This window comes from Nicrophorus vespilloides, unplaced genomic scaffold (genome assembly GCF_001412225.1).
Source record: "Nicrophorus vespilloides isolate i.1.1-1 unplaced genomic scaffold, Nicve_v1.0, whole genome shotgun sequence".
In the NCBI taxonomy this organism is placed as follows: Eukaryota; Metazoa; Arthropoda; class Insecta; order Coleoptera; family Silphidae; genus Nicrophorus; species Nicrophorus vespilloides.
The window spans coordinates 11,974-25,844 of record NW_017097120.1 but is presented as its reverse complement, the minus strand read 5'-3'; the positions used below and the strand labels follow the sequence as shown (position 1 = coordinate 25,844).

The 13,871-nt window shown below is 43.6% G+C and overlaps 6 protein-coding genes across 7 annotated transcripts in view; 2 read left to right on the top strand and 4 right to left on the bottom strand.

Annotated features, from left to right (window-relative positions):
- LOC108558997 (nucleoplasmin-like protein) overlaps window positions 1–310 on the bottom strand; it is a 1,323-nt gene extending 1,013 nt beyond the window's left edge. Inside the window, exon 1 of one of the 2 annotated variants that reach the window (XM_017916106.1) lies at window positions 145–310. In XM_017916106.1, coding sequence (XP_017771595.1) covers window positions 145–166 — 22 coding nt within the window. In that variant the 5' untranslated portion in view covers window positions 167–310. The remainder of the gene's footprint in view (window positions 1–144) is intronic. The other variant, XM_017916107.1, reaches the window with a different exon arrangement.
- An 800-nt stretch (window positions 311–1,110) lies between these two features.
- Window positions 1,111–2,427, top strand: LOC108558991. Its single transcript, XM_017916100.1, has one exon. It carries the CDS (start codon window positions 1,226–1,228, stop codon window positions 2,342–2,344), a length of 1,119 nt encoding a protein of 372 aa, XP_017771589.1. The 5' UTR covers window positions 1,111–1,225; the 3' UTR covers window positions 2,345–2,427.
- An 86-nt stretch (window positions 2,428–2,513) lies between these two features.
- On the bottom strand, window positions 2,514–3,979 carry LOC108558990 (nucleotide exchange factor SIL1). Its single transcript, XM_017916099.1, has 2 exons — window positions 3,681–3,979; window positions 2,514–3,625 (listed from the first exon to the last, which is right to left on the bottom strand). The coding sequence occupies exons 1-2, from the start codon at window positions 3,856–3,858 to the stop codon at window positions 2,658–2,660; spliced, it is 1,146 nt and encodes a 381-aa protein (XP_017771588.1). The 5' UTR covers window positions 3,859–3,979; the 3' UTR covers window positions 2,514–2,657.
- A 193-nt stretch (window positions 3,980–4,172) lies between these two features.
- On the top strand, window positions 4,173–5,440 carry LOC108558992 (general transcription factor IIH subunit 3). Its single transcript, XM_017916101.1, has 5 exons — window positions 4,173–4,499; window positions 4,565–4,787; window positions 4,846–5,197; window positions 5,260–5,296; window positions 5,351–5,440. Exons 1-5 carry the CDS (start codon window positions 4,270–4,272, stop codon window positions 5,409–5,411), a joined length of 903 nt encoding a protein of 300 aa, XP_017771590.1. The 5' UTR covers window positions 4,173–4,269; the 3' UTR covers window positions 5,412–5,440.
- Window positions 5,441–5,606: 166 nt separating this feature from the next.
- LOC108558994 (WD repeat-containing protein 54-like) lies at window positions 5,607–6,763 on the bottom strand. The gene is made up of 3 exons (XM_017916102.1): window positions 6,385–6,763; window positions 6,176–6,305; window positions 5,607–6,119 (listed from the first exon to the last, which is right to left on the bottom strand). Exons 1-3 carry the CDS (start codon window positions 6,622–6,624, stop codon window positions 5,629–5,631), a joined length of 861 nt encoding a protein of 286 aa, XP_017771591.1. The 5' UTR covers window positions 6,625–6,763; the 3' UTR covers window positions 5,607–5,628.
- Window positions 6,764–7,693: 930 nt separating this feature from the next.
- On the bottom strand, window positions 7,694–12,430 carry LOC108559007 (zinc transporter ZIP13 homolog). The gene is made up of 5 exons (XM_017916121.1): window positions 11,693–12,430; window positions 8,946–9,056; window positions 8,356–8,588; window positions 8,021–8,297; window positions 7,694–7,946 (listed from the first exon to the last, which is right to left on the bottom strand). Exons 1-5 carry the CDS (start codon window positions 12,012–12,014, stop codon window positions 7,771–7,773), a joined length of 1,119 nt encoding a protein of 372 aa, XP_017771610.1. The 5' UTR covers window positions 12,015–12,430; the 3' UTR covers window positions 7,694–7,770.
- Between the last annotated feature and the right edge of the window lie 1,441 nt (window positions 12,431–13,871).

The following is a 13,871-nucleotide window of genomic DNA, read 5'->3' as shown; positions in this document are numbered from 1 at the left end:
TTTTTTTTTATGTGTATGTGTGTGCGGTGGGTAGTGATGTTGTGATGTTGGGGGGCCCCCGCCGCCGATCTCTGCAGATAGGGGTGCCCCGTTGGAAATAAAGGTGAGGATCGACGGCGGCTCTCGCTTTCGTTCAGTACTTACCGAAAAAGTATTCGTCTGCCATTATTTCTGGTGGATGTTTGTAGAATGTGATTTGCTGCAGCACGTGACTAGAGCCGGCGTTTGCGAACGGACGACGACACTTGAAAGAATGATGTGAGTGCAAATGGCGGAGTGGATGCGATGCGCGCTTCTGCTACGTTGCCGCCTCTCGTCCACCCATCACGTGCAACGGTTTCATCCCCACCACTTCGCATCTCCACCAATCGTCATCATTCTTTTCGAATGCGCGTTGCCGCTCGTTTCAAACGAATTGCATTCCACGAAAAGAAAACAACAACAACAACGACGACGTTCATCATCAAACGTTGTTCAAAATTACAAAACAAAGACGTCGTCATTATTATGATAATTATCATGATGATGATGATGTCGTTAGATCCAAATACACAGTAATTCCATCTCGAAATCAAAATGCAAACCGACTCGCGGCGCTGCCACCACAAACTTAATAAACAAATCAGTTGCCAAGGCGATGTTCAAATTACAGTACTTATTATGATCGCGGGGCGGCGCTCAATCGAAACATGAATCAGACATGAATAAGAAACACAAGAGGATAAACCAAGAGGAGGAACATCAATGTTTAATTAACATTAATTTAACGTTTTTCTTTCTTTCTTTCTTTCATATAGGTCGCCGTTCGTTTGCTTCTCTACCTGATATTCACCCTTGTTGCCAAGGACAATTTCTCTTCTGGGAAACTGAAAGAGGGTCTTTCTTTGTTGTTGACATTTGTGGCTTGCAGATGGAGACGATAAAAGAAAAATGATGAAAGGTGATTGGTCCAAAAGTTATTCTTTTTTGTTTGTTTCAAGGATCCTTGCCATCTTTTGTTTATTGTTGTTGTTGTCGTCGTTGTTACTATGATTTGAACGTCAGATATTTTTGCATGCGTGTGTGTCAAGAATTGCATATATAGAGAGAGTGTTGAATGTATTATGAGGATTGAGCAGACGATCGAGAGCGTGTGCAGAGATAGTTAACTCGTTAAATAGGAAAGATCGCCTGGTTGTTGTCGTCGTCGTCGTCGAAGGGACGGCGGAAGAAGCGGCGGGAATCGATGGAGGGTAGCAGCGGTGGAGGAGACAGAACGCTGCAGCAAGTCAACTTTGAGTCGGAGCTGAGTCTGCTGAAGAGGCAGATCGACGGGCTTCAGGTGACGGTGCACTCGATGCAGCACGATACAGAGAAGAAGGACAAAGCGATCGCCGCCTTGGCCAGAGACAAAGAGCAGTTGGCGATCGATCTGAAGAGACAGAGAAGATCGAACGCTAATCTGAAGCAGCAGCTGGAGGATGAACGACGATTCTACTACAAGGAGAAGGAGCAGTACTGCAACGAGATGAACAGTTACAAGAAGTTGAAGAGGCAAGAAGCAGCAGCAGGAGGTGGAGGTGGAGGAGGCGGTTGCGGTGATCACAAGAAAGAGTTGTCTCATCTGAAGAACACGCTGAATCAGACGCTCGAGGCCAACTACAATCTGAGCGTAAAGTTTCTGAGGATGAAGAGCTGCAAGTCGAGCCTGAAGAATCGTCTGGCGAGTCTCGAGCAGGTGCACGAGAGGACGCTGAAAGAGTGCAAGGCCGATTTCGAGAAGTTGCAGAACGAACTGAACGAGATCGTGAGGAGGCAATTCGCCAAACCGATTCCGCCGAGCAGCAAGAAATATCTGCAGATCATAAAACAGAACGGCGCCCTCATCCACGACAATCTCTGTTTGCAGCTGGAAATCGATCGACTGCATCTAACGTTGGACAGGATGCGAGTGCACGAGCTGAAGACAGAGACGAACAGCAAGTTGCAGTTTATACACAACGGCCGGAAGACGACGACGACAACGACGTGCTTCAAGAAGCCGTCACAGAGCGGCGGCGACTGCTCCGAAAGCAAGCTGACCACGTCGTCGACGACGACATCATCAAGAGAAGAGAGAAAGTTGGCTCAGGTACAGGAAGAAGATGATCTACAACAGCAGCAGCAGCAGCATTTGAGCCCCAGGTCCGCCAAGTACGAGCTGATGACCGTCTCGAATTCGAGCGTTTCCGAGAACACTTACTACACGAGCGTCAAGTGCTGCCAACCACCATCGATGGGGGCGGTTGCCGCTGCTGCTTCGGTGGCCTATCGCACTCAATCCGCCCCCGAGATCGTCCGAACGAACAGCGACAAAACAAATTAACTCGCTCCTCCCAATGTACTTTATAATAGGTTTCCATAACAACAGAAATATGCATCAGTTTTTTATTATTATTATTATTAATATGGTTTGCGTTGCCATGGAGATTATTGCTTCAATTTTGAAATTGAATGGGGGAACGTTGAATGAAAAAAACAACAACAACAACAAATTGAGGATTCTCAGGTTAAAGTAAATATTTGTATATTTATCCCTTTTCAATGGTATTATTATGACTTTGTTTGCCACAAGGAATGATGATCACACATCTATCTCCACGTCGTTTCATTCTTTAATGCATTCGTACCTATTTTGATTACAGCTCAGCGTTCAGACGACGATCTTTAGTAGTAGCTCCGATCTGCTTGATCGCAACCGTGCATATCTCGATGCCATCCTCGTCGGCCGGATCCGCTTTGACCACGTTCACCAGGAACGTGGTCAGTATGTTGTTGTAGTTCAAGGCGAGCAGTCGATTCCGCACCTCCACCTGCCGGTACTGCTCGATCTTGTTCAACTCTTTCTCCTCCTCCACCTGCTCCATCTCGTTGAGGAGGTCGCTAAGCAACGTGATCACTTTCAGGCCCACCTTGATGTTGCCGGACTCGATCAGATCGACGAGGTTCTCGAAGCCACCGCTCTCGCCGAACTTTCGTTGCGCGAACGGGAACCTCCTGAGCACGCTGCCCAGAGCGTACACTGCCGACGACCTCACGTCGGGATTCCTCTCGCCGAGGAGTCGCTGCAGCATCGTCAACGTGTTCGTCTCCATCGCGTGGATCTGCACCTTGGGGTTGTTCTGCGCCAGCGAGCCGAGCAGCACGAGCGTCATTCGCTTCAGCTCATCCTCGTGCTCCTCCTCGTAGTCGATGAGATTGGAGCCATTAAGGTTATGGTGGATAACCGTCCTGAAGCCGTCCAAACGGATGAACTCCAGAGCGTTATCGTACTGGTGGCCCAAATACTCCAAGTCCTCGAGCAGTTTCAGAGAGGCGCCGTTTTTCTCGTGTCTATCCACCAGCTCCTTCAAGACTTCCATATCAGTCTTTGGGACGACGTTGGCATCGCGCAGCTCCTTCTTGATCTGATCATACGATTTGAACTTGACCTTCTCCAAATTAACACCTGGCAGAAGGTGATTGCTTTTCTTCTCCTGCGAAGTCGTCGCCACAGTCGTAGCAACTGCACCCGATTTAGATTTGCTACCACCGTCCAATAGTTTGGCCTCGTTCAGCCCTGTTTCCAGGTTCATCCTGACATGCAACCCAGCGGGGATCTTCTGACCTGCAACAAACCTTTCAATCATCATTCTGCATGCACCCTAACAGTAGCAGCATACCTTTCTTAACAACTTTCCATTCATCGGTGGGCACAAACACCTCATCTGCACCATCTTCCAACATCTCCTCTCGATTCTCCTTTCCACTTATCAGACCAACATACAGGAGGATGCAGACCACCCCAATTGCAATCTTCGTGTAAGTGTACTCACTGAAAATCTCCCTCAAAGCTACCATCGTTCAGCGTTCTCTCTCCTCAACGCATCACACAGCAATTTCTTTCTATTTTGTTTTACTTTACAATTTTACTTGCACACATAGCACACTCGTCATGCGTAAAGTATATATGGACTCGGTAGTTCATTTAAATCGCAAACATTTATTTTCGCATTGCATAGAATTTCTATTCGACTGATCTCCTCAATACTGCTCAATACCATTAATATAGATTAATTGCGAATTTATAATCGTTTCAAATTTAAATATTTCATCAAAATAATAATAGTTCAAATGGTTTTCATTTCTGTTGGCAATTTTGATTTTCTATTGGCAGCGCTGCGAAAGAAATAAAAAAAAAATGATGGCGTTGTTTGTTATTGTTGTTGTCGGTGCGTATAGGAGAACCTTAAAAATCTCGTGCTCGTGGTTATGATGATGGACCTGGAGGGAAGCACGGAGAAATCCGCGGATTTCACGAACACGGACGAGACGAGTCTCCTGGTGATCATAATGGACTCGAACCCGGCGCAGCGGATCCTCCGCGAGAATCCGCACGTTCTCACTCAGTGCGTGGACTCGGTGATCGCATTCGCCAATGCCCACCTGATGCAGAAGGCGCAAAACAAATTGGCGGTCATGGCATGCCATTCGAAATTGAGGTAACAACAATACCAAATAGCATACATACGTATATTGTAATACATATATGTTTGATTGATAATAGCGAATTCATCTATCCTGGTCCCGGGAAGCAATTGGATGTGAGGCAAATCGATGGACAGTATGAGGTATTCACATTGGTGGAGAAGACAATCAAACAGAATCTGGCCAAGATACTGACCTCGGAGACGTCGACAGTGATCACAGAATCACTTCTCGCTGGGGCCATCGCAATGGCCCTCTGTTACATACACCGTATCAATAGGATTAAAGCGCCAGGATTGAAGGTGAGTGTTGCTTCTATTAAAACTTGAATAGATTGTTGAACTTATTTGATATTACTAGCTAAATAGCAGAATCCTGGTTGTGACAGGGAGCGGCGATTCGGCATCGCAATACATGAATTACATGAACGTGTTCTTCACGGCGCAGAAACAAAATGTGGTCATCGACGTGTGCGCTCTGGATCAGCACCTGAGTCTGCTGCAGCAGGGCTGCGACATCACCAGCGGCATGTACCTGAGGGTGCCGCAGATGCAAGGATTGTTGCAGTATCTGCTGTGGGTCTTCCTGCCGGAGCCACCGATCAGGCAGAAACTTGTCTTACCTCCACCCGTTAAGGTTGATTATAGGGCGGCATGTTTCTGTCATCGCGAACTCATCGATATTGGCTACGTCTGCTCAGTTTGTTTATCAAGTGAGTTTTATATAATATTCAATTATCATTTATTATTTATGTTAACTATTTTTTACTTTCAGTTTTCTGCAAGTTCAGTCCCATTTGCACCACCTGCCAGTAAGTTAACAATAGGCATAATATTTATGAAATCTAATTTAATTATTTTCGCAGCACTGTATTCAAAATCCCGTCGCTGGGCGTCAAGCCGAAGAAGAAAAAGCTGAAGATCTAATCTTTGATCTCGATGATTTCCACGACGTCGCTCTCCCAGTCTATGTAGATCTTGACGTCGCTGCAGTCGCCGGTGATGGTGCAGAATTCGGTGCAGGAATGGTTCAGGAAGCCGACGCCGAAGAGCGGTCCATCCTCGTTGAATATCGCCTGCAACGGCGTCACCTGCAGCAGTATTTTGATGATGTTTTTGCGATAAGGTTTCGTGTCTGCAAGGGTTAACGGACGTTTTGGGCGAGCTGCTCGTACTTGAAGAGCTTGATGTAGCAGTCGTTGGAGACGGTGACGATCTTGAAGGTGGCGGCGAAATCGAGCGCCGTAATTTTGAGCTTGTGCGCGACTGTTCGCAGGCAGAAGCTCTCGTCGTTCAGATCGAAAATGCAGAATTCGCCGCTCGCATAACCCAACACGATCAGACCGAACTTGAACCTGAGCGCGGATGGCGTCGAGTGGAGGCCGTGCACGTCGATCTTCCGGATGATGTCGAATGCTCTGTCGTTGAAGCTCCAGAGGTACGTGATGAATTCGGAGGAGGAGGCCATGAAGTTGCCGTAGCCCTCCAGAAGGGTGACGGCCTCGTCGTGAGCGTACACCCGATTCACCACTTTGAAATCGTCGTCGCCGACGACCTTGAATATCCACACCGTACCCAGGTGCGTGCCCACGCAGAGCACGTCGCCCTTGAGCGTGCATATCCCGATGTTGTAGCCTGCAAACGCAAACATTAATCTCACGACACTGCGAATTCGTCGAAATCAATCCTACTGTTCTCGTCTCCCGTTTCCCTGCACGCGTGCCTGTACACCAGGTTCGAAGCCTCATCGTCGTAAATGTGAAGCCCGTTGGTGGACAGAGCGACAAAGTAATACTTCCCCGCCAATTCGACCCATCTCACCTGCAACGTAATTATTCACACACCTTTCTTTATTATTTCCATTTTTGTTTATTACTCATCGGACAACGACAACAAAAACCTGCTTGATGGTGCCTTTCTCATCATGCTGCTGCTGCTTCTGTTGATCGCCCTTGAAGATCGGCACGTATTTAGATCTGCGTGTCGTCGACGTGATCGGTATCACGTTGACGTACGAGTCGTGGAAGACGGCGAGCGTGTCCGAAAGGACGTCGTCATCTTGCGACTCTCGCAGCGCCAGATTTCCAGGAATCGGACTCGCGCTCGTCGCCAGACTCAAGCTGCTCTTGCTCACGTACATTCCGCTCGCATCAACCCGGATAAGTGTCAATTAGGAAAAGCCCACTTTACCAAAGTCGACTGGTTGCCAACGTTAACAGACTTATTACATATTATTTATTTATCGCAGTGTTTTTCTTATCACTAACCATAACACATCCCAAAACACACTCTTATTTCGCGTAATCGCATTTATATATAGTTCGATTTATCTATCGTTCAATGCAAGAGTAAGCGTTTATTCTGTTAATGAATCATAATATTCAATTAGATTTGTTTAAAAATATCGGTCGGTCGTTTCGGTTCAATGATCTTTTCATAATCATTGCGAAACGTTATTTTCCATATCGTATATTTTCGCAAATTGTTTACCTACCTTTAATGTCAGATTTACGATATTCCTATTGGTTGATTTCGTTGTGCAACTTGGGTTATCTACATTACTTTTCAAAATTTGAGAAAATCAAACAATATTCTTATTAAAGTAATATATATATATTTCATTTCATTCATGTTATACACACTACATATATATATTTATACATAATAACACATTTAGGAAAAATATATTTATTTTACAATATATATATATATAATAAATGATCAAATTTTTTGTTATCGGAACGAGCGTAGATTATCATCATTGATGATGTTGCACACTCACTCGACACTATATATTTGTATGTATTGTATATCTCTTGCTTACATATACACAGAACAGACATAATTTTATACTTTTCTTTTTAAGTACTGTAGGTAATCATAATAATATAACATGTCTCCCACTGCTCTGTTCGAATATAATTGCGAAATACAAGTTGACGAAAGTAACAGAAAATCATGGGAAAAAGAAAAAACAGATTAATATCACATGAAACAACAATAATGATTATTAGTTCATTAAAACTAATATAACGAAAGAAAAAAAAATGTAAAAAAAAAACAATAACTATTACTTGTTTTGTGTGTGAGTGTGTGTGTATATAATTATAATAGTAATAGTAAAAAATAATTGTAAATCTCTATATATTTATATAAATCTAAAGTGTATTTGGCACGAAAAAAAAACTAATATAATATAAATCTGCTTGTTTGTAGGAATGACGGAGCACAATTTCCAAGAATATTTACAAGTGGATCATCACTTCCTTCTCTTCTCTTTCCCGGTCTACTCGAAGACGCTGGTGACGAACGCCATGATCGCGATGCCCGCCAAGAGGGCGGACAGCTGTTTGAAAGATTCCTTCGGGTCGTCCTCCTTGAGGAGATCCGGCAGAACGGTGACGAGTGCGATGTGCAGGAAAGTGCCCGCCGTAAATGGCATTATCCACGAAGTCCGAGCCTCTGCACCACGCACAAAGTAAGTTAATATTAATATCGATATCGGATTGATCGTTAATTGCTCGGTTCATATGTACCTATAGAGTTGGATGCACCGCTGAATGCGATCGCGGCTATCGATCCGAGCAGACCTCCGCCGGCGGTGATGAGTTGCAGTTTCGCCGCCTCCCAGCGCGAGAAACCCGACTTCAAGAGTATGGCGAAATCGCCGACCTCGTGCGGTATCTCGTGCACGAGAATGGCGAAGGTGGTGAGACAACCCAAGCGGAAGGAGACGAGGAAGGCGCCGCCCAGCGAGAGCCCGTGCGTGAAGTTGTCGATCATGTTGGCTATCAAGTTCAGGTAACCCGTAATCTGCGCAAACATATTATATTATCAATTTCTGTCCACTGACATTGTTATTGTATGTTACATGTTTCTTGCCGTTGGCGACGTCCTTCTTATCATCCGCCACTTCATCCTGTTGTCTCTTCGTGTAGCCCTCGGTGTTGTTGTTGAGCTGATGATGATGGTGCTTCTGATCGTCTTCAGCCTTTGCTTCCGCTTCGGAGATTTGCGTGATCACCGAAAACACCTTCTCGGCTATTACAAATATGAGCAAGCCGGAGAGGATCAGCAGACCGCTGTACATGGACGGTTGTCCGCCTGCATAAAAGGTATACATAAATCATTTCAAGGTTAATCACACTCTTTGTTTTCCCAAATTGAAATTTGCGTAATGTTTTGATTCCCCCCCAAGCAAGCTGAGCCGGATAACAGCGAACGTGCGATAAACGTATTTATAGCAGCGGATAACGATCTCTCCTCGATTCAATTCGTTCGTTGTCCTCCGCATATAATATTATTATGATCCTTGCATTCTTTTGTAAGCTCGCATTTTATTGCTTTATTGAAGGTGGATTTTCATTTTTTTATATATATTTTTTTCAGATTAGATTAGATGTGCAAAGGAGAGAGAGAGAGAGAGCATTTATCGTCTGACCCAAATTTCCGTTTTCTTACCGTTTCTCGCCGCTTCGTTGGTCCAGATCTCGGGCAGGGAATGCAGAAACACGTCCCCGAGGAGTCCGCCCACGGCGAAGCTGAGTAAAGTCTTCAGTCGGTTGGCGCTATCTGCAGAAAAAGTCGTCAAGCAAGCAAATGTTAAACAACGAAAAACAAAACATAGATATGGTTGCTCCGGACGATGATGAGAATGAGTAGGAAAGAGAGAAGGCGACTAGATGATAGTTGTTTAAATTCGATTACGCAATATCTGTTTATGCTGTTAATTCGTTCGTTTGTTCTAGATGCGAATGCATTAAGTATTATCCGAATTCGGTGACCTTCGAATATTTCTCTCTCTGTACACTTGCAAATGAGTTATTTAAAGACAAAGTGTAAAGCAGCTGCGTGAATCATCCAGCATTTATCATCATTGACTTCTCGAAAACTATTAGGCTCTATTGCGAAACTTGGATTAATCATCATAATTGCAATTAGAAAACTGTATTTGTTGTATTTGATTTAAAGCGCGAACACATTTATTTCCGTAACCATTGATATGTGTGTGTGTGTGGGGAACGTTTCAGTAATTATCGAGATCAAAGGTCCTCCTCGTCTATATGTTTGCGCGTTGCTAGGAAACAATTATAAAGTGCATTTCGCCGAAACGCGTCCATCGCCTGGGCAACCGTCGATCAATGGCGACAGCAGCAACAGCATAGTTGCCACATGCAGCGCAGATAGTTTCATAATTAGTAATAATAGTAATCGATCGAGAGATTTGTTTTCTCTACTTTTTCCTGATCATATTGTCCTCCTCCACCTCCCAAAATCAATTAGGATGTAGTTTTTTTTTTATATTGAAATCGCCGCCTCACGTATTCGCGATTAGAAGTCTCTCACTCTGTCTCTTAGGTACGTTATCGTCGCTATTTCGTTTCGTTTCGAATCGCCCACTCGAGATTACGCTCTATTCCCAAACAATGGACAATAAATTGTTGGATGATGATGGTACTCGAAATGATACTTTCATATATGAACTCGTCGTCGTCTATTTAATAATAATAATATCTATACAAAGTCATTTCGGTCGGTTTAAATTCGTACCATCATCATGATCATCATCAAGAAGGCGAGAACTTCGCACAGTTCATTTGTTTTTCGCGTATTTTTGTTTACATCGTTCGCTCACTATCCAAGGTCGCATAGCAACGTCGTCAACTGTCTACAATTGCTGGCGTTCGTCCCGTTTGCAGAGTCGCAATTAATCGAAAAACACTGTAATTGCATCATTTCAGTTCTTTCGATCGCGTTCGATCCAATTATTTATATTCGACTGACTGATGTTCTAAAGTAGTCAACATCTATCTATGTTCGAGATTTATATAGTTGTTGTTGTTGTTTATGTTGTTGTTATTGCTCCACGGACAGCATCGATGCATCCTTATCGCTCGAATTGCAGCGAGTTTCTATTGCTGAAGGCGATTCTTCGCCAATATCACATGTCCTCATTCGCGTTATCAATTGGTGTTGAGATGTCTGCGCGTCCCGCTTAACCCCGCTTAGTAATTCCATACAAAAAAAAGTAATTGCGAAACCGTAGTCATGGTAATATAGCATTACAATGCAATTTTAAATTATTTGCTTTTTGTTTTTGTTGCTTAGCAATCGATCTAAAATTTCGTTACGTTAAATTCGAGTAGAAATCAACTTTCATTGCATTGTTTTTTTCTTTGTTTCTCTCTGTGTGTGCAGCAGATTCCGTTCATATTATTATTATTCTCAATAATTACGTAAGACGTCGAGAGAGTTTTCTCTACTGTACAGAAAACGAAAGCGCCGTTCCGCTCGTCTGCATCCATCCGTCCGTCCGTCCGTCGGGCCCTACAAACAACTCCTGGCCAACCTTGACCTACAACCTCGCGAAACAAAACAAACATGTTGCTTGTATCGAAGGTTTTGCCTTTTGTTCGTTATGTCATTGTCGTCCAGGTAGAAAAGTATTATAACAATCAGATCCGAAAACAGGAATGTTCCAAACCTGAAACGTCTCTTCTAATACATTTTTATTCAATTTGAGTGTGTTTCGTTAATTTGAATTTACCCCCACCTTCCCAAAATCTAACGTTTCCATTGGTTACTACACACCGCCATCTTTGTTATTCTCTTTGTTCAAACGTCAAATGCGTCGTTTGTTGTTTTTGTTTTTCTTGAGGCGCGCGTGCACAGTCTACGACGAGACACGAATAATAGGAAATGTAAATATTTTTGTGTTTAATCGCAATCAGAGGAAAGCAGAGTCTTCTCCACATTCATGTGTTTGTTGGTGAGTAATGATTTCGTTCGCTTTTGCTTATCGGTCGCGCTGCAACGAGGAAATGATTCCAGCTTTTTTTTTTACATCATCATCAACAACATCGGTATTTGCGCGACCCGCAGTTATCAGCACTTCCACGAATAGACTTTGTTTTGTGCATTTTTGCACACGAGAGCAGATGCGTGTCGGAACAAAGGAATTCGTTCTGCATTTTTGAATGCGTATTCGAAAACACACGTGCGCGCATTAACTACTGTCACTTTTGACGTTCAGCATCGGGTTGGACCAATCGGAATCGGCAATTTGCTTTTGTTTGTTTGTTTGTTTGTTTTCTCAATGCGTGTAAACAAACAAGACGATTGCTTGGATCTCGCGTTGCAACGACGTTTTCATTAATTGCTATGGTAACTGTTGTCATGGAAAGTTTGTTTTCTGATATCTGACTTACCGCCTTGTTTCAGGTTGTCCGTTTGGTCGATGGGGATGACGAGAAGGGGAAGGATCCCGCTGAGGCCGACGAGGCAGGAGCCGATCGCCGCCCAAAGCCAGGGCATGCATTCGGCGCTGAGGAGGACGGCGGGAAGGAGTTCCTGCATCATGATGATGCTGTCGCTGCCGCCGATCAGAAAGGACGAATCGGAGTCGTTCGATAGGAAGAGGTGATGATCCACCGATGGTTGCTGTTGCTGTTGTTGATGAACCAAGATTCCAGCACCTCCACCGCCGCCGCCGCTCTGACAATCGTGGTAAATATTTGCGGACACTGACATCACTGTTGACCGGACGCAAGCATCTGTTTCATTCACAGAACGATTGTAGTAACAATGAACACGCTATTTATCGTAGATTAAGAAGAAGTTAAACGATTGTATAACAATTCCAAACTGCAAAGTCAACGGCCCTGGTCGCTGCCGCCGTCTCCTTCTTTGTTGTTATCGCTGACGCTGACTAATCTAACGCTGAGATTGAGCCGGTTGTCAGGATAAAGAGAGCCTGTCCGAAGGGTTCCTGTTGTTGTTGTCTCGTTCGCTCCACTGGCGAACTATATAAAACTGTCTGTTCGTCTATTCGGTAGTGGCCGTTTGCGCCTTTCACACACTCATCGTCTCCGCTCAGCTGTTGTTCGAAAACTGAAATCGCTCGGTCCGCCTTCAGCCTTTTCATTGCCCCCCCACAACCGACGACACGTCCTCCTCCGCCGTCCTCCCCTCGCCTCTCAGCAACCGCACGCAGCACATGCACTCTGAACCCCTCCGATCGTCCGTCGTATTATCGCCATTCCACCAAGCAAACTAGATTTGTCTTTTGCAAATTGCTCTTGCAACAACAACAACAATAACATTCACCTTGGCAACGGAAACTATGTTCGAAAATATCATCATCGTCATAGCAACCGAATTTCCTTTGTCATTTCAATGATGATGAGATCACCCTTATTTTTCTTTGTTACTATGTTGATGTTGTTGTTGGTGGTGGAATGGTGGAGAGTTCTCGTCTCCGAAAACCGCTGCGCATCATCTCTCTTCGTTTTGCCTTTTTTCCCATCAAGCTCCGATTCTCTTTGTGTTTGCGCGCCTTTTAACCGTATTTCACATTTATTTTCGTAAAAGCAACAAAGATTCCACGATTCATCGGAACGCATATAATTATTAAGGATTTTTTTTTTGATGATTTTTAGCAGAAACGGAAACAACAATTCATTTTTAATCACTGCGATAAGTTGCAAATACAATATAATAATTGCAAACAACAAACAACAACAACAATATGGCGATGAACGAGTAGTATTAGTAGGTCGCCATTTTTATTTTGTAATTGTCGTTTCATTGTTTCTTTGAAAACGATGATGACTCGATTAGAACGCGATCTAATCAGATCATTAGATGATCGCACCTCCTCTTATACATTCTAATACAATTTTGATAAGAATGAGTATAAAATATTATTATTAATAATAATAAGCGGAAAGTTATCGCGGAAAAAAATTAAATAATTATTATTAAATTCTATAATCGGAAAACACGACGACGCGCACGAATCGAGATTATATTGTTTTATTGCTGCGATCGATTAACTATGAAGAATTCGAATGATTTGTATTCAATTTTTATCGTCGGAAAACAATTATTTACGTGCGCGATTACGAATGGAATTTGTAACAGATTATATTAATGTAATTTAAATTTTGCTTACATTGTATCATTGATACACTGTTGCGACTACTTCCTACTTGGCAAGTAGTTAAGAAAAACAGAATGACGACTTGATTCGTTAATTACAATTGGCAATTGTTTTTTTTCTCGTTGTGTGTGTGTGTGTGTGCGTCCCGGGTACTTAGACGAGAGCGTCGCGACGCAGCCTTTAATTAACTCGTCGTCGCTTCATTGTAATTTGCATACTTGCATTCGAACTATACTAATAAGAATTGAATTATATTTTTTTTTAAGTTTTGTTCTTAATTAATAACAAGGGGATATGAACTCCTGGGGGCATCTGGATATTACCACGGCGATGGGCAGGGACGATTCGGGTGGGAATTGCAAGAATAAAAAGTTGGTCAGTATCAGTATCTTGAACAACATCTCTGCACAACAATACTCGTACACGACAAGTTGACACAAAGCGAG